Source organism: Odocoileus virginianus, chromosome 2 (assembly GCF_023699985.2).
Source record: "Odocoileus virginianus isolate 20LAN1187 ecotype Illinois chromosome 2, Ovbor_1.2, whole genome shotgun sequence".
Lineage (NCBI taxonomy): Eukaryota > Metazoa > Chordata > Mammalia > Artiodactyla > Cervidae > Odocoileus > Odocoileus virginianus.
Window position 1 is genome coordinate 71,275,823 of NC_069675.1, and position 20,418 is coordinate 71,296,240.

The window sequence follows — 20,418 nt, forward strand, 5'->3', positions numbered from 1 at the left end:
TTAATGCCTAGTAGCTGCTCAATCATACTTGCTTAGTGAAGAGAGGAGCTAATGAAAGAACACACAAACGAAACTTTTGCATGAACAAAAAACAAAACCAGATGGGGTCTCTGGTCTTTATTTCCCAGTCTTTAGGGGAGTCAGGTCATCAAACATCTTTACTGCCAAGAACTAAGTACTCTAATATAGCTGTGGGTAATTATCACTTGTGTTTTATGTGGAAGTTGGTCTAAATAGAAAAGCAAGATAATTTATTGAAAAGGAATGGGGTCGTTGGAAATTAAGATCCTTGAGTTCTGATTCTACTATTTTTGCCAGACTGTATGGGGTAAGCCTTCTTGGTCTCGAGTTTTTTCATTAATTGAATGAAAATAACTAAAAAATCTTTAAAAATTCTTTCAGTGCTAAGGTTCTGTACATTAAGTTTTAGTTCAAATGTCAGAAGACATTTACTTTTCAAACTGACATGGAATTCTAGAGTGTGTGATGATAACAGTAGCAACAGTAATAGCCAATGTGTGTGCTGGCACTGTGCTAGACCTTTTATGGTAATTATCTTATTTAAACTCCATAACATTTTACAGAGAAGAAACACATAAACAGGTTAAGTTTAAATGCTTAAAGGACATTTCTAACTTTTCATTCGATTACTGATCCTTTCTAACAGGTAAGGCACGCACCTTGAAAACCTGCAGTAACGGAGAATTCAGTCAGGCAGTCCATTCAGTGTGCTCACGAGTTGTAGTAAGAGTCCACTTTTAACCTGAAAACTGCTTCACTATATAGTTAGTCGCATCTTGGGGATCCCTGATATATATATACAGATGTCTAGTTCTTACTGCCCAGTTTTCCAGATTTTTGAGAACAGTTTCCTGGGTTAAATTGAAAATAAAAGCTATATATGTTCCCAAATCTAAAAATAAAGTGCTGTTATTTTTATATATTTTAGAAATGTACTGTGCTGTAAACAAGTAGTAAAATTTATAATTGCCCTTATTTTTTTCTAACCAAAACCCAGCCCCATATGTGCTTCACCAAATAACTGCCCATTTACCAGTGCCTAATGTCTTTTAGAAAAGCAAAATAGCTCACATTTGAAGAACTATTTGTAAATCATATTGAAATTACTTAGATTTTAAAATTTTAGTAGTTTGTAAGTAGGCAGTTTATAATCCACAAATATTTTGTGTATGATCGTATTTCTAGCTTGTGTACTGAGACAATATTTCAATTAATTTTAGCCCTTAAAAGAGCACACTGCTGAAAACCTGCTGTCTTTATCAAACCATCTTCTTTATTTACGTGATGATGCCTTTTTTATTGTGTTATTATTGTTTTTTATCTGTTTTGTGTGTTTATTTGGCAGACCAGAAGCTTTGTATGCATCTGTAAACAAGAAACCTACCTCTGCAGCCTGTACAGTGGGAGAAGGTGAGCTTTTGTTAATTTGTAAATTAGATGGAGGTCAAATTAGCTACTGACTAATTATATAACTGACTTCCCACAGTTGTTACTCTTATTGCTTTTGTGTCTTCAGTGTTAAAGTGAAATTAGGAGAAACCTGCTGCCGCTATATTTCACATGAATATTTAGGAGATAGAAAATATATGACTGAAAATACTTGACACTTTAAAAAAATCAGTACTATAAAAAGTTCATATCAGTTCAGTTCAGCCGCTCAGTCGTGTCCGACTCTTTGCGGCCCCATGAACTGCAGCACACCAGGCCTTCCTGTCCATCACCAGCTCCAGGAGTTTACCCAAACTCATGTCCATTGAGTCGGTGACGCCATCCAACCACCTCATACTCTGTCGTCCCCTTCTCCTCCTGCCTTCAATCTTTCCCAACATTAGGGTCTTTTCAAATGAGTCAGCTCCCAGTAGCATATTGGGCACCTACCAACCTGGGAAGTTCATCTTTCAGTGTCCTGTCTTTTTGCCTTTTCATACTGTTCATGGGGTTCTCAAGGCAAGAATACTGAAGTGGTTTGCCATTCCCTTCTCCAGTGGACCACATTCTGTCAGACCTCTCCACCATGACTCCAATAAATAAATAAATAAGCATTGCAAATGAGGTAGCATGAAATTTTTTGTTTTCCTTTTATTATATATTATAGATGTTTAAAATACAAGGAAATTTTAGTACATTTAGTTGTTTATGAATTGCCTTTTTTTTTTAGCCACGCTGTGCAGCTTGTGGGATTTTTAGTTCCCTGACCAAGGATTGAACCCAGGCCCTTAGCAGTGAGAGCATGGAGTCCTAACAACTGGCCCACCAGGGAGTTCACTGAATTGCATTTTAATTACAGTATGCCACATAAATCATTAAGTGGGATTTGAAATCAAGATACACTTTAATCATAAATATTACAAAGAAATTTTTGTTGCCCCTTGGGTTGTTTGACTGTCTTAATTTTGAAAATGTGTTGAAAAATGTCTACCCTTATTTCAGTGTTTTTATGTAATAGTTACATAGGTTTATAAATTAATTGTATATATCCATAGTAAAACTAGTTGAATAGTTTACATTTTGTTTATATTGTTCAAGAAAATCAGTTTAATAGTAAGTTAAACAGTTTATTCATTATCTACTAGAGATTTCTATGCTAGAGCCTACAATTATTCATCATATACAAGGATGAATAAAACAGTTTCCCAGGTGCTAACAGTAGAATGGGAAGGATAGGCATATAATTGTAATAAATACTATAACAAATGAATGAAAACACAATTTTGAGTAGAACCTATGAATCCACAGAGGTGGCCACATTGAATCATCTTAAACAATGAGTAAGATCTTGCTTAGTGATGAAGGAAGAGAAGTCTTGGTGAACAGAGGGAAAGGCGTGAACCAAGGCTCAGCTGTGAAGGGTTAGGGAACTTGAGTTACCAGCAAGCCTAGAGCCAGAGGTTTACTGTGGAATAAAGGCAGTAGAATGATGCTAGGAAAGTGGTGAGGAGCATTTTGGAAAGAACCTGGCTTGTTACAACATACCTTAACCTTGTGGTCATTTTTTGTTTTATTGAGTCAGCTAAATTGAATAGTATGGGAATGTGGATAGTAAATAGTTTTTGTATGATGGTTCTGGTCATCTTCAGTTTATGATCTGCAGATCAAATTTCATGTCAACAAATACAAATACATATAAAAACTTACATAGTTCCCTTAAGGTTATTCATTAACAAATATTTATGGAGCATCTATTCCATGCCAAGCACCGTGCTAGGAGCTGGACCATTGTGATAGAAACTGGACTGTCATACCGACGTTAGCTGAAGAGTTGGCATTTGCATAACTGTATATAAAAGAATTAAAGAGAAAAGAATTTAAGAGATTAAACTATATGTAAGAAGATTTAAAAAAAACTTTTCATGTCTTGACCCTGTAGAGATATTGATATGTAATTTGTAGCTTTGGGGTTATTCTCTGTGACATGATGATGATGATGATACAGTGGGAAAAAAGAAACCTGTGATAAAGCTTTCCATCCATTCTAAGTCACTTCAGTTGTGTCTGACTCTGAGATCCCATGGACTGTAGCCCACCAGCCTCCTCTGTCCATGTCATTCTCCAGGCAAGAATACTGGAGTAGGTTGCAGTTTCCTTCTCCAGAAATTTTCCTGATGAAGGGATCGAACCTGTGTCTCTTACAGTTCCTGCACTGGCAGGAGGTTTCTTTACCACTAGCACCACCTGGGGAGCCCCAGTCTTTTTCTAGTGATTATTAAATAATTACTTCATTCTACTTTCTGCCTTAACATCTCTTTACATTAGGTTTCCTTAAGTCACAAGGTCTTTTACAGCAAATTTACTCAAAATCCTGGAAATTAACACTTTTCTTTTAACTTCTGTAATCTTATAACCAAAATTAGTTTCTTTTTTCTTTATTCCCTACAGAGTATATTGCACTTTATTCATATTCAAGTGTAGAACCTGGAGATTTGACTTTCACTGAAGGTGAAGAAATATTGGTGACCCAGAAAGATGGAGAATGGTGGACAGGAAGTATTGGAGACAGAACTGGAATTTTTCCGTCAAATTATGTCAAACCAAAAGATCAGGAGGTAGAGTTCCTTTGGTATAGAAACAGAATCAGTCCTGTTGCTCAGGCTCATGTTTATAAAGGAGGCTTACATGTGGTTTTGGTCAGGCTGCTTTGGTTACAAGGAGACCATTTAAGGTGACTCCAATAAAATATAGTTTATTACAGAGATCCTGTTAGATAAAGGAGAAATGATTTTATGAAATTACAAGAACAAGAGCCATAGATAGGGCCGGGCCTCATGGTAACTGAAGTTAGGGAATGGTTTGGATTCAGGGAGACTTAAAAGGAATCTGTAAATCTTTAAGGCTCTGATGTTATTATGACCCAGCCCACACTTGGAGTTCCTGCTGCCTTTCTCCCACCACTAGCAGCAGTTCTCATACTTTTTGATTTTAGGAACTTTGCACATTCTTAAAGGTTATTGAGGACTCCAAAGTTTCTGAAAATATATGGATTATATCTAGCAATATTTCCCATGTTAGAAATTAAGACTGAAATTTTTAAAAATTTACTAATTCATTTTGAAATAACAAAATTAAACCTACTATATGATGACTTAAATAACTTGCTTTTAATGAAAAACAAATATGTACTTCTCCCTCTTCAAAAATGTCTAATGAAAAGAGTAGTGTATTCTTTTGGTTGAAGTAGTTGAAGAAAATTCAACCTCACACAAATATGAGAGATAACAAAAGTATTTTAATGACATGTTCAGATATCTGCGGATGTTCTTCTTTAACACTGCTCTACCAAAACTTGACAAGTACTAAATTTTTGTAGATTATTTGCAGTGCAGACTCTGAAGCCAAATCAGTGAACATTCCTTATTGTTAACATTAAAATTCATCAGCCTGTTTTTTTTTCCATTTATTTTTATTAGTTGGAGGCTAATTACTTTACAATATTGTAGTGGTTTTTGCCATACATTGACATGAATCAGCCATCATCAGTGTTTTGCATACTGAGTGTAATAACATCATTCATTGATTATTTGGGAAATACTGAATCACTGAGTTATGCAAATATTCCCTATATTGCAACATTTCATTATATAATTTGTTTTCATTATATAATATTTTAAAAATTACGTTTATGGCTTAAAGACTTAAACGTAAGACATGACACCATAAAACACCTAGAAGAGATCACAGGCAAAACATTCTCTGATGTAAATCATACCACTGTTTTCTTCAGTCGGTCTCCAAGGGCAATAAAAATAAAAACAAAAAATAAACAAATGGGACCTAAACAAACTTACAAGCTTTTGTATAGTAAAGGAAACCATAAACAAAATGAAAAGGCAGCCTACAGAATGGGAGAAAATATTCGCAAATGATGCAACTGACAGGGCTTAATTTCCAAAATACATAAACAGCTCATACAACTCAACAACACCAAAAAAACAACCCAATCGAAAAATGGGGAGAAGACTTAAACAGACATTTCTCCATAGAAGAAATACAGATGACCAACAGGCACATGAAAAACTGCTCAACATCACTACTTACTAGAGAAATGCAAATTCAAAAGTACAGTGAAGTACCATCTGACAGAATGGGCATCATTAAAATGTCTACAAATAACAATTCCTAAAAATAAGAAATGTGATTGGCCCAACTTATCCTGTAAAGTCAAACAGGTCATAGTTGCTGGTATGCATTCTTTGTTCTTAGGTCAGGATCCAGTGGAACATGACAAAAAATTAAAAATAAAAGCATTACCTTGTATGTAGCAGGAGCAAAACTCACATATGCCTTAACATACCCAGAGCACGTGTGTTATATGTGGTGGGCATTGATTCTAGCCCCCCAATGATGAAATGTATTTGTGTTAACATTTAATATTCAGAAAAAATTCAGAAAACGAGCTCTTCCTGTTGAATTGCCAACATCAGCTACTTATATATAATGTATTCTGTCAGAATCAGATCTCCCTGTAAGTATTGGATTCTTAACTTATTTGATCAGTATAAGGTTAATCATTATTTTGCTCTTACTCTCAAAAAACAAGGACCCTGGGAATTAGAAATCTCTAGTTCCTAATAGCCTGTGTACTTTTAACCCTGGATTGTTGAAAAATGATAAAACAGTGTATCTTTTCCCTTATAGGGTTTTGGGAGTGCTAGCAAATCTGGAACATCAAACAAGAAACCTGGTATGTATCATGAGGAAGCTGACAAACTACTAAGGTGTTTAATAGTCTTGAATTCATAGTCCCTTGTTTGTCTTCTTTTCAGAGATTGCTCAAGTAACGTCAGCATATGCAGCTTCTGGTTCTGAACAGCTTAGCCTCGCACCAGGACAGTTAATACTAATTCTAAAGAAAAACACAAGTGGGTGGTGGCAAGGGGAATTACAGGTAATAACTTTTAAATAACATTTGTTAATTTTATTATAAAAGTAATGCCTGCTCATTAGAAAAATAAGATTAATAAAAATTTAATTTGTCTTATTTGACAAATAATTAATAGTTAGTTTGATTGATTATTAACAAAGCTCCAAGAGGTATTTACTTACTAGGAGAACATTAGAAAAATCTTTTTAAGTTTATAAATATTATTTGAGTGAAGTATGCAGAGAACTTTGAGACTGAACAATCTCTAAATAGACTTCTACAAATAGTGTTGAGATGCATATTGAATCTTCCAGTTGTTTATTACTGACCTCAAAGGCCAATGCAGAATTCAAGTGTTCTCAAGACACCCTCCCTCCTAACACAGATTGTAAGTTTGGAGGGCCCTACGACCACTCCCAGATTCAGTAATTTCCCATAAAAACTCACAGGACTCACTGAAAGCTGTTATGGTTACGATTTATTACAGCAAAAGGATTTAGATTAAAATTAGCCAAGGGAAGAGATGTATGGGTTGGAGTTCAGGAGGGTTCCTAACACAGAGCTTCCCGTTGTTCTCTCCCCATGGAGTCATGGGCAGCATTAAATCTCCTGGCAGCAGTACACATGGAGTATTGCCAAGCAGCGGCTCACTTGAGCCTTGGTTTCCAGTGTGTTTATTGAAGCTCCATCAAGTAGACACAGTTGATTGCTCACCTGGCTGAACTCAGTCTCCAGTCCCTCCAGAGGTTGAGTTCATATTATGACCCAAAGGGTCCACCATAAATCACATCATTAGGCTCTCCCGCATGGTTAAGGCCCCCACATAAACTGAGACACTCTTTTAATAGTCATGACATTTCAGAGGTTTAGAGATTACCTTCTAGGAGCCATAGGCAAAGGCCAGGCCTCCCTTTGGGCAAGGTTAAATTCTTTACTACACAGTTTGGATTTTCTCATTTTTAGTTTATGTCTCAATAATTGTCTTTAGTCTTATCTTTTGTGTTCTTTTTACTAATATAGGCCAGAGGCAAAAAGCGACAGAAAGGATGGTTCCCTGCCAGCCATGTTAAACTTTTGGGTCCAAGCAGTGAAAGAACTACACCTGCCTTTCATCCTGGTATGGAAATGGGTTAACTTGTGTTTCATCTTAGGAAGTTTTTTTTTTTTTTTTTTTTAACTCAGCATTTCTTAGATTAGCCAATTCTTTGAAAAATATTTTAAAATTTGTTCTTTCTTTACCTCTGTGAGAACTTCCTTTCTAAAAAGTTCTGTTAGAAACAACCAGCTGTTCAGTGATGCTTGAACTACATCACTCCTTGAAGTTGTTTAATTGCTCACCATAATACTTCAAAGCAGTCGCTTGGATTTCCAAACTACATTTGGGAAATTCTTGCTTTTGTGAAACAGGGAATAGAGGAAGGAGGGTGGGAGAGAACAGCTAAAGGGAAATCTTGGCAGAATTTTAAGGAATGATGCTAGTAGGAAGAATTACTCAATTTAACTTGTTACTTTGTTGTTCTTTCTCTGGTAGTGTGTCAGGTGATCGCCATGTATGACTACACAGCAAACAACGAGGATGAGCTCAGCTTCTCCAAGGGACAGCTTATTAATGTTTTAAACAAAGATGATCCTGACTGGTGGCAAGGAGAAATCAGTGGGGTGACTGGTCTCTTCCCTTCGAACTACGTTAAGATGACGACAGATGCAGATCCAAGTCAACAGTGTGAGTAATATCAAACTATTTACTTCTTAATAGTGCATCAGCTTTAACATACAGCACTGCATTCCTTAACTTTTCTCAACCAAATCTTAAACTTAGCACTCTCAGCAAATGTATATTAATGTTTAGAGTAAGAAAATATAATAAGAAACTTTCACAAAATCAAAAGTTATATTGCTTTTTTTCAAATATTTTTTTCCTAGCTTCAGACCTTACTGTTAGACTTTATCTGAAAAAAAAGTTCTAGTTCTTTCATGAGTTCCTTGGTATGGTAGCAGTCTATACTGCAGCTTATTTTTACACCAGTCTTTTTCAGCTTAAGGGAGAGCAGAGACTAGCTAGCAGTTAGTGTATTCACCTGTGCAGAATGACCCTTTTAGTGTACAAGTGCTGTTAATTTCACAACCTTATTTATTTCCCACGTTATTACATAGCACCCAGGTTAGAAGAAAATTATAAAATTTATTTTATAAATAAAGTGCTTGCAAAAATCTCATTAGGTGATTTTTTTAAGGTAGGTAATTCATGCCACAGAGATATATGAATTAAGATCTGTTTTACTAGTTTTACTGCAAGGCTCCATATCTCAGTGTATATGATTTGGTATTACGTAAAATCATCTCTTGATACCTAACCTCTTACACTTGACAGTAAATGTAGCATTAGAGAATAAACACTACTCGGAAATATTTTTTTAGCTTCATAAAATAGAGGTCACGTTTCCTCACCCTTTTGATCTTTTTGTCCTTCTTAATAAAATACATCATGATTTGTGTTTTTATCATTCTTGTGAAATTATCTAAAAGCTTTAGCCTCTCATTTTAACTTAGCTTCTAAGAACATATAAATGGTAACCCAGTCAAAGCTGAGATGTGTTTACAATTAAGTGCAAGTATTATGAATTTACTTTGTACTATATCTATCATTTTAAATTATTAGTGCATTATTTTCACTTTAGAGCTTATAAAGATCATTGTGATTTGGAGAGAAGACCATCCTTTAGATAGAGCAGCTGAATGTCCCAGTCTGGAGGTGGAGTCCAATTTTTTATGCTTTGAATATTCCTAAAAATACCTCAAGGTTTCAGGAGAGGTAGTAAGGAAAATTATAAAATTTGGATTACCTAAATGAAAGACCATTTTTATTTTTTTTATTTTTTTTTTTTTTGAAGGTAAAGGACATTTTATTTATTGACAGATTAAAAACCATAACTCCAGGTAGTGCAAAATACACCACTGAACCCGATTACAAAGAACTGGTGTTAATATATAATGTTTAAGCAATGCTACACTTATTTTTTGGCAAAGTGCTGTATTGTTTAGTCTGTGTACAAAACTGACCATCTATGAACCAATCAGTACAAAAATTTTCTATAAAAACAGAAAAAAAATTTAGACAGTGGCTCAAGAAAACAAGCTGCCATTTATGCATAGATTGATGTACAGTATATAACCTAACCAAATGTCCCTTTTAAGTTTTCAAGTTGTTGGAAAAAAAAACACAAAAAAACTGTGTGAAAGACCATTTTTAAATTCTACTGATGGTTTGGCAGTTTTCAGGGCTTGCCAGTTTGTCTAGTTAATAAAAATACCTGAGGTGTCTTTCCTGAGCCTGAGAGAGGAAGGTACTTTTCAGACCCACTAGGTCTGGAAGATCTTGGGCTAAGTGATCCTTGGAGGCATTCTAGTTTGTCAGTGCATTTGACTTTTATAGTATCTACAATGTAAAGTGATCATTTTCCAAATGTTTTGTTGTTATCTTGTTTTCCAATGGTGGAACATATTTTTTCCCTTTTAAGTCTTATAATAAGAAATATAAGAAAATATGAAAGTGTTCTAAAGGAAGAACAGCCAGGAATATATGAGTCAGTGAAAACTAGTTAAGTTTTAGACTACCATGTGTGTTTCTCAAACCTTTATAGATATTACTTTCATTTTACTAGGTAGTTAGAATATTTTTTAAAGGTTGAGAATTTTAGTAGTTCAAATTTGTTGACATTGCATGTAATCAGTAGAATTTTTCTCACCCACTTGATTTGCTTTATGTTCATTTTATCCCTCATTTTTCTTTTTATAGGACCCAGTGTTGTCTTCCAGTGTGAAAGCACCCCAGAGACCCACTATCCAAGTTTGACTCTAGCGTGGAGACAGGGCAGGCAGCCCTGATCAAATATCTCCTACACAATTCCTTAGCTTCGTTCTCAAATGTTAGAGCCACTTGTGGTTATTTCTCTGTGTTTCTAATTTACAGTTAAAATTTATTTGTAACAAGTTAAAGGATAGTGGGTCTTTGTGTGGCTTTCCCTGCTGTTCACTCTGGCATCCTTTAGCATTTTTCTTCTTTTTTAATTTGGTAATTGTAGGTCATTAGCATGCATACTGAGTTTGCCCTTACATGGTGGGAGTTCAAACACACAAAGACCCACTATTTGCACAAACTGTTCTTGCTGGTTGGGAATGGGCTGCCATGCTTTTCTAATGTTACTGCAACATGTATATTCATTACAAAATTCAGAATTGCTTATGTTTTGCTGTTACGTTTGACCTAATCCTAATCACAGTGAGCTCTTAATTGGTTCAATACGCAATTTGTCCCCCAATAGGCACTGTTTCCTCTATTACTTTCTAATATGCCACTATACGTACCAATATTTAAGTTTGTTAAAAGGCCAAGAATTGGAAATATCATTTTCTCTATTTTCTGTGTATTTTGGGGTGGGAGTGATGACACTTTGGGAGAGCTTTTCTTACCTCATAGAGGAGGGAGGTGGCCCACCCCACCCAGCCATATGTGCAGAGCAGGGTGGGTTTTATCTGTTGCGGCTATCCCAAAATAGCCCTCTACTGTGGGAGTCCACTGGGGTATCTGGGCTCATGAAGATACTGCTAATGTGCTGCAGCAGGCAGTTGTTAACTTCTTTACTGATTACCTAAAAATGGATTATTTTTGAGGAATGAAAGGCTCCCATCATTGACTACAATATATGACACTTTCTCTGCCTTAGGCAGAGCATTTATATCTATACATTTTAAAGTCAGAAATTCATGTTATCTATTTTAATGAGGTGACTCTATGTCCCAGGTCACAAAGGGGCACAGGTTGACTTTCTTCTTAATGTATTTAGTAAAGATCATAAGAAATGCTTGAAGAGTTTAAATGCCCTTGAAGCAGGCAGACAGTCTCTATCTAGTTGAGAATGAATTAGAGTGAAGGAAAGCTGTGTGGGAGCTGGCATTCCTCTGTGTTCATGAAGCTGCTTTGTGGCTACAGAACTGATTTTACCATTCAGAATTCTCTACCTAATATCTATTCTTCAACCACATTGGCAACTTTGGCATAGGACTTCACTTATTTTCCTTGAGCCAAAAACTGCAAGGATAGTAAAACATTATTATAAATGTGAGAGTAGTTAGTTGACTTTTAGTGGATAGTATTAAATCATATTTGAAAATCAATGAGAAGATTATGCAATTTAAACTGTTTACAAACTGCAGTGCAATCTACTGTTTCTGAATGTCCAAGTATTATCAGGAAAAGTGTACATACAATCACAGAGTCTTATTTCCTCACAGAGTTCTTTAAGAAGAGTGAAATGTGTTTTTATATCTCTGAGGCATATTTTGTGCAATATTTGTTTTAATGTGCCTATACATTATGAATGAATGATTTTAGTCATATGTTCCCTAAATCATAACTTTACAACACTTGAGGAAGAGTCAACGGTTTAGTTAGAACTTCACAAAATTTAAATGTCTGTGTTCCAGAATACTTCACATCGTTGGGATGTATGGTGACAGGCATGTGTGCTCCCTGAGGCAGGGATTTCTAGTTACTAGACCACCTCAACTTTTAGCATTTGGCATCATCATGATACTTTTATAAAATATGACATTAAATGGAAAGCAATAATATTATTTTACAGGTGGCATAACAGATTTGCCTGCAGTCACTAAAGGGTACAGTGTAAAGACTGAATCCTTGTAAATTCAGCTCATCTTCTAAATTGTACGGGTTACTTGGTCTTGCCTTTTATTTTCTGAACATGTTAGTTGGGTTCAAATTCAGGGCAGTTAATTTTAAATCCACCTTAAATCCTGAAGTTAGAAATAAGACCACTTAATTAATTACATGATATAGTATAACATTCTCTCTTTATAATTTTGAATTTGGGCTTATTTAATACACTGATAAATTATTTCAAAGGTATTTTTGTAGCTCAAATTGCTTCCCTTTTACACTGATAACTATAGATTATTAAGAATGACATTCTGATAGAGATTAGTGTCTGTAAATCAATTTGAAAAGAATATATTCATCAGGTACTAAAGACTAAGTCTTATAATGGCGTATTTAAACTGAGTGTCTGTCTGGGAAATAAATTTACTGTATTTACAGAAATACCTCTCTCTGTTTAGGTATTTTGTCATATATTTGACAGGAAGCTAAAAGTAAAGGAAATGGTATGACATATAATAATAACTCGTCCTTTTTAAAAGAGCATGCAACCCTTTGCAATACCTCATATTCAGCCACATATTTGCTCTCTTCCTCATTCAGTATAAGAGGCAGCTTCAGTTTACTTAGAAAGCGACATTAGAAGGAGTTTATCAGGAACGTAGAATTTTAAAATGGGAGCACAACTGAGCAAATCTGAACCTTGTAGGAGGTGAAGAATCAAAATACCTTAGTGAGTGTTGATACTCTGCATCTGAGTAAAGCTGGAAAAAAAACAAAAACCACAAAATACCTGTTTATTTAAAAATTGCAGTATGTTGTAATCATTTCTACAGTATGTGATTAAACCTGATGGGTTTTTCAGCAGTGAAAAAATCAGTTCTAAGACCAAAGCTGATTTTTTTTAGAAAATTTGAAAATCTAAATCAATCCTACCTGTTGTATAGTTTCCTCTAAAACTTTATCCTAGGGAGTCATTTTAAAATAATACAGCTATTAAAACAGTATAACTGCTACATTAGTGTTTTAAAATATAATATGAATTCTGATAGTTTAAAATAAAGTAGGGGAAGGGAAGGAAAAGTAGAGAAAGCAATGCCAATTCCAGTCCAAAGCTTTATTTGCCAAGTTTTCTTAGGATGAATTTCACCAAGTTATAAATTCTTGTAAATAGACTCTCTAATGGAAAGACTGAGAGACTTTTGCCTATAATGGCATTATTGGATGCTGCTGTGATGCTACTGTAATGTAATAAATTATTAAATTGTCACGAAGTGCTGTTTTTTTGCCTTAATTTTTTATTTTGTGCGTCTTGAAAACTATAGTATTAAAGGTATTGAGATTGTGCAAATGCTGGGCACGCTTGGCATGAGGTCATTCATTTTCATTTTTACAAAATTGTAATATAACTATGCAAGTGTGTTTATTAAAGGGACACAAACTACATTATTTGTATTGTGTATTTCTTTTGAAGCATCCTTTAAAACTTATTTTTAACTGTTTATATTGTAGTCCTGTTTGAATTTCTTTGGAATTTCTCATTTTCCGTAACGTGGTCTCTTGGTCCAGACCAGTAAGTTGTATTGTAGTACAAGGGACAAAAGAAATTTTTAAGTGGTAACAATTGAGATAGTTTGATCCAAGATAAGTGTATGTATCTCAAAAGCAAAAGAAATTTTGATTTGAAAGTAAAAGAAAATATCTAGGATAATAATAGACTACTATGTTATTTATAATTTTTACTCCAACTCTATCTCTAAAAAGATTGGAAGGAATTTACAAGTTAATACTCATTGCAAATATAGACTAAGACATTTTTAGTACAAAATAATAGGAGTCTATATTCAGTAAAAGAAATTCCTTGGAGGCACCAGAGTTAAGCAGTTTTACACTTCAGTAATCAAGTTGGTGGTTTCACCTTGAGTGAAAAAAAGTGGATCAAAATCCAACCCATCTGTCAATGTATGATATAAACAGTCTCTTCCCAAAAGCCTTTTTTCATCTCTGTAAAGTCTTTCAACAAACATATGTTGAGTATTTGTATAAGCGAATGCAGAGTACTAGGTCCTGAGAATGTGAAAATGAGTGTCTGATGGTCCAGGTCTCGGGTAGGACCTAACTGTAAGAGGATCAGGCATGAAAGCAGACAGTTATAAAACAGCATGCTAAGCGCACTGAGAGAGAGTTACTGGGCACCGAGAGTGTAGGGACTTCCCAGGAGGCACTAGTGGTAAAGAACCTGCCTGCCCCTGCAGCAGACGTGGGTTCAGTCCCTGCATCAGGAAGATCCCTTGGAGGAGGGCATGGAAACCCACTCCAGTATTCTTGTTTGGAGAATCCCATGGACAGGAGCCTGGCGGGCTGTGGTCCATAGGATTGCAAAGAGTTGATCACAACTGAAGTGACTTAGCACGCACGCACACAAGAGAGTATGGAGGAGGAATACCTAATTCATCTGTAGATTGGTGAATTAGAGAAGACTTCCTGGATAAGGCAACGGCTTGATCCATAAGATAAGTAGGAGAAAGCCAGATTGGCGGGTAGAGTGGTGGAGAGAGTGATAGAGACAAGCAGCAGCCTGGATACAGGAGGAGAGGGGTGACTATAGCAGTTCATTATTGCTGGAGCAGAAGTGGAAAGGCAGCAAGACAAGTTGAGGCTTGAGAGCAGGCCGGGGGCTAAACCAGAGATTCCTAGCTTGGCTGCTCATTGGAATCACCACCTGGGGGCCTTTGACAAGCTATTGATGCCTAAGTCCTGATTTAAATGGCCTGAAGTGAGGCCTAGGCATGAAGATTTTTAAAAACTCAGCTTATTCTTACGTGAAGCCAAGGTGGAGAAAAAACCATGAAGCAGCATTAAGAATAGTTTCTGAGGGAACACTGGGAGGAGTTGAGGGATTTAGGGATTGTGTGGGCAGGTGAAAGGGTCAGTTTGATTCCCAGGTTTGTATCTTGGTAACGGGGAGAAATCATGGTGCCACCAGCTACAGTAAAGAGTCAAATTGGGAGAAGAAGATGAGTTTGGTTTTGACTACAAAGTACCCGTGGGACATCCAGATAGAATTGTCCAGCAGGTAATGAGATATAATTAAGATAGACAGCATCTGATGTACATCAGGTGGTGGCATGAAGGCATATTGATAGTTTCTGAGCCAGTGAAAGTAAATGAGGTGACCTGGGGAGAAAATCAGACCTTTGAGGGTATCAGGACTTAAGGGTTGTATAGTGAAAGGAACCCATGAAGACAAGAAACAAAGGTTCTAGGAGAATAAAGAGATTGTTATGCTAATATCACCATTTTTATAAAATAATAAAATTCTACCTGTATAACCATTGCTCATATCAGTAAAATGAAAAGAGGAAAAGTGCTATTTATTGAGTACTTACTAGTCTAGGTATTTTTCTAAGGTCCTTATTATTGTTTTCTTTTTATAGGCATGGAAATTAAAACACAGAGAAGTTAAATAACTTGGTCAAGGTTACACAGATAGTCAGTGGTAGAGCTGGGTTCAAACCCAAGCGGTTGGCTCCAGAGTCCATCCTCTTAGCTTCTACTCTCCAGTGCTAATATTGCCTCCCATTTTCATAATAATGAAGTTTCTGCAGTACAGCCGTAGCCTGAACCAATGAAAAGACAAGAAGAAAAATCAAAGGCTGCAGTGTTTTCTCTGTGTAAAATGTACATGCAGAGAAGATGAGGAAGCAAGGGCTGAATATTATAACAAGGATAAGAATCTCTAAGAAGAATATCCAAAAGGATACAACTGAACATAATCACTTTTTTGGTAATAGCTTTGTTGAGACATAATTTACACTCCATACAGTTCCCCCAACTATTCAAATCAGTGGTTTTTAGTATATTCACTGAGTCATGCAGTCATTATAGAACATTTTCATCACCTCAAAAAGAAACCAGTATCCATTAGTTATCACTTTCATATCTGCCTAAGCACCCTGCCTTCCATGCAGCCCTGCTGCTGCTGCTGCTGCTGCTGCTAAGTCGCTTCAGTCGTGTCCAACTCTGTGTGACCCCATAGACGGCAGCCCACCAGGCTCCCCTGTCCCTGGGATTCTCCAGGCAAGAACACGAGTGGGTTGCCATTTCCTTCTCCAATGCATGAAAGTGAAAAGTGAAAGTGAAGTTGCTCAGTCGTGTCTGACTCTTAGCTACCACATGGACCGTAGCCTACCAGGCTCCTCCATCCATGGGATTGTCCAGGCAAGAGTACTGGAGTGGGGTGCCATTGCCTTCTCCATCCATGCAGTCCTAGGCAACCACTAATCTGTGTTCTGTCTCCATGTTTGCCTATTCTGGACATATACAAATGGAACCATAAAATGTTTGGGGTTTTTCTGATTGGCTTATTTCACTTAGCATAACGTTTTCAAGTTACATCATGCTATAGGATGTGTCAGTACTTCATTCCTTTCTATGGCCAAATAATATTCCATTGTATGGATATAATGTTTTCAAGGTACATCATGCTGTAGGATGTATTGGTAGTTCATTCCCTTTTATGGCCAAATAATATTCCATTGTTATTTATCCATATATTAATTGGTGGACATTTGGGTTTTTACTCTTTGATTCTTATAAATAATGCTCTGTACATTTATGTACAAGTTTTTGCATGGTCATACAACTTCATTTTTCTTGGGTCTGTACCTAGAAATGAAATTGCTGGATCAAATGGCTTGACTTTTTGGGAAACTGCCAGACTGGTTTCCAAAATGGTTACAATTTTTTTTTAAATTCCCACCAGCAGTGTACAAGGGTTTTTGTTTCTCCACATTTTTACCATTGCTTGTTATTATCTGACATGTTATTAAAGCCATCCTTGTAGGTGTGAAGTGATATCTTGTGATTTTGAATTACAAACTCCTCCGTGACTAATGATGATGGAGCATCTTTTCATGTGCTTGTTGGCCATCTGTATGTCTTTTTTGGAGAAGTGTGTATTCAGATCCTTTGCTTATTTTTAGATTGAGTAAATTGTCTTTATAATCACTTTTAAAGCTTTTAAACAGCAACAAATTTAGAAAGATGTGCTTAAGAAAGATGTCTTAATGATGTTATCAAAGGCAAAATCCAAGAGTGATAAAATGAATTAATAGGAAGTTGTGGCTACTTTGAATCATGGCTCTATGAGCTCACCCCTAGGAGCCTTCACTTCATCTATATAATGAAGAGAGTAATATTTATATTACAGGTGAGACTTAAGCAATTTATGAAGCACCAGTCCAGTGTCTTAGCATATAGATACTGGAAATAACAGTTAATACTTACCAAGCATTTGCTGTATCCTAAGTGATGAACCAAACATCTTGGGTGTGATGGAATATAAGTAGAGTCCAGATCTGACTCCAGAGCTTCTGTGTTCTCAGCCATCTCTCACTAACTTGGAGTTGTTACTTCAAATCACAAAATTAGAACAGTCATCATTTAATTCCAAGATATAGGTGAGAAGAGGGTAAAGAGCATTAAGCGAGTTGAGGCTGGTAAAGTTGCATTTCAAGGTAGTGGAAGGACCTGCTGCTGTGAAACCTGTGTCACCAGTGGTCATCTGTTAACCACCATGAAATCAGAGTCAGGCAGTGCTACAAAATTCGTGTGTTCTAAACTCGGCAGTTTGGGGCATAGTATTATATAGTCATAAACAAGCTGGAAAACACAGGCTGTGTAGTCATACCATTGGGTAAAGTTAGAGGTGTAGCAGTCTGTTTAGTAATAACAAGAAAAAACCATATGTGCAGATGAAACTCTGTTGCCCCAGGTCAGTACTGTAGTAATGGGCGAACTAATAAAGAGCATGAAGGGTACACAGTCTGTTTGAAATTGGCTGTTAGATACAAGTTGTTATGCATGTGTAACCGAATAGAAGTTTAGTAAAGGGGCCAATGATGTCACAGAGATATAAAAAAGAGTTAAAGGTGAATAAGGACCCTGTTGGCTTCTTCAGTGCCTTTGGGTTTTTTGGCATTCCAAATATTTCTACTGAAATCTTTTTTTCCTCAAGAATTCAGCAAGCTTGAGGCCAGGTCAGGTTTGTACACACTATTGCCAGTGTTTCACCCCAAATAGGATTGTCGTGTAAGCACCATTTAAAAAGGCCTGGAATTTCAAAGTGTAAGACTTGAATCAACACACCTAGATTTAGAGATTTAGTAGTTCTAAATCCTACAGTAAGTCCCTTAACTACTAAGCCTCAGATTTTCCATGTGCAAATTCAAACTTGTATTCCATATACAAATTTGTATTCCATATACAAATTCAAATTTGTATTCCATATACAAATTTGTATTCCATATACAAATTCAAATTTGTATTTGTTAATCAGAGGAATAGTGATACACACGTTGGTTATTTGTACTGTTAAAATTAGAAGTTCTATGCTGTGTGAACATGAAGAAACTACTCTTTCATGACCTCTCTTCATAATATTCTGTATTCTGAATAGTACATTAATTCCCTCAGTTGAGTCAGTGATATAGGGTCAAGTCTGGGAGACTAGAAGATAATGCAAAAATCAGCTTCAACCAACTGCTTTTTGAGGCCAGAATCTGCACTTCTGTCTGCTTTGGGGAGGTCTTTGCTGTCTTTTAGGCTTATAACATTTTACAGTAAATTTAAAAATAAAACCAAATTTATTTTATTTTGGTAAATGCAGATCCACTTGCATTTATCATAGGAGCTGCTTTTGGCAGTTTTAGAATGTGTCTGTTTTCTGATGGTCAAATATTTTGCTTTCTGATGGTCTGCAGCATTAGACTATACACATACAGTCCTTTCTGTACGTAAGCGACATAACACCTGATGGCATAGAACTTGACAAGCATCAAAAAATGACACAAGAGCTTAAAAAATTGTTCAAGGATTATTTAAATTTCCAAAAGCAAAACCACAAATATGTATGGCTTCATGGTGGGAGCATGCTACCTGGCACATGGTTTGCACTCAGTAAATATTTGCCAAGCAGATAAAAGGCTATTCTCTTACAAAATAAGATGTCCGGTAATTTCCTATTGCCCTGATAAAGCTTCAGTATTAAAGGCAGCCTTCAGAAAATGCACCCAGCTCAGTCATCTGGATTTACTGTTAAAATCTCATCTTTTCACTAATTTTCCACACAGTGAGACTGAAAACCATTATGTGACACTCTGGCAGCTGAACTTAGGGACACAGAGAATAGCATTGTTCAGAGGCGTTCCTCTCCTCAGAATGGGCAAGGACCTTTCTGGGACTTCGTGACGTCATCTGAACAAGCCCTCTTTGTGTCAGTCATCACAGATTGCCTTTTGTCCTTCACTTTTTGGAATCTTTGCAGCTATCTTCGAAGATGCCTCATTTTCTTGCTTGCACTGTAATTTAGAAGAGTGATTCCCAATTATAGTGGGACACAGAGTTTTCATAACCATAATGGTTATTCATGTTATTCATTATTCATTATTCATGTTTTGTCTTTCAGTCTCCACATCCTTAAAAACAAGTGTATGGGGCGGGGCAGGGACATGGTTGGGGGGGTCTTGTGGTCCAGCCTACCACTCATTATTTCTCTGGGAACTTTGACCTGATAGCCATGATCTCTCATTTTTCCTACTTTCCCATTCTTCTTGTCTATCAGAAAGAACTTCCCAGGATGTTTTCATCATTCTCTGACTGCCTATAGTTAATATTGATATACTAATTCCTGCAGCTCAGAGTCTATCTTCATATCATCATCTATAAATACTTGTAAAACCTCCTACTATGTGTCAGCCACTGGAGACATAGAAGATTGTAAAATAGATAAAAAGTCCTGCCCTCTTGAAGCTGATACTTGAGTAGGGTAAGACAAAACAAGATGAGTAAGTATGTGATATCTTAGAAAATTGAAGCAGGTTAGGGAGAGAGAGTGCTGTGTGGGGAGAGGTGGATGCGGAGGGATTTCCGTTTCAAACTGACTACTCAGATAAAGCTTCTCTGACATGGTGATAATGTGAGCAAAGACTTGACAGATGTGATGGGTATCTGGAGGAAGCCCTGTGGACACATGGAAGATCTCTCTAGGTAGAGGGAACATTACGTGCAAGGAGCATTCCTGTGATGCTTGAGGAGCAACACAGGGGTCAGTGTGGCCAGTATGAGGAAGGAGCAAGAGGAGGCGGCAGTGAGGACAGAGAGATATCCACGGAGGTGGGGGAAGATTGTTTCTTGTGGGCTGATTGTTAGAACTTTGGCTTTTGCTCAGAGTGAGAAGACCCCATTGAAGGGTTTTTGATCCAAGGAGTGACATGACCTGCTATGCTTTAATAGAATAGCTCTGGATTGCTAGATTAAATTGGGGGTTGGCGGGGGATCAAAATGGTGGTGGATGAGGTAGGAT

The 20,418-nt window shown here is 36.5% G+C and overlaps 1 protein-coding gene across 7 annotated transcripts in view; it reads left to right on the forward strand.

Annotated features, from left to right (window-relative positions):
- Positions 1 to 20,418, forward strand: part of ITSN2 (intersectin 2) — a 120,123-nt gene that overhangs the window by 78,802 nt on the left and 20,903 nt on the right. For 6 of the 7 annotated variants that reach the window (XM_020870444.2, XM_020870446.2, XM_070450997.1 and 3 more), the window contains 6 exons: positions 1,367 to 1,431; positions 3,898 to 4,064; positions 6,154 to 6,199; positions 6,282 to 6,403; positions 7,400 to 7,496; positions 7,911 to 8,102. In XM_020870444.2, coding sequence (XP_020726103.1) covers positions 1,367 to 1,431; positions 3,898 to 4,064; positions 6,154 to 6,199; positions 6,282 to 6,403; positions 7,400 to 7,496; positions 7,911 to 8,102 — 689 coding nt within the window. Of the gene's footprint in view, positions 1 to 1,366; positions 1,432 to 3,897; positions 4,065 to 6,153; positions 6,200 to 6,281; positions 6,404 to 7,399; positions 7,497 to 7,910; positions 8,103 to 10,175; positions 13,500 to 20,418 lie in introns of those variants that run through there. The other variant, XM_070451003.1, reaches the window with a different exon arrangement.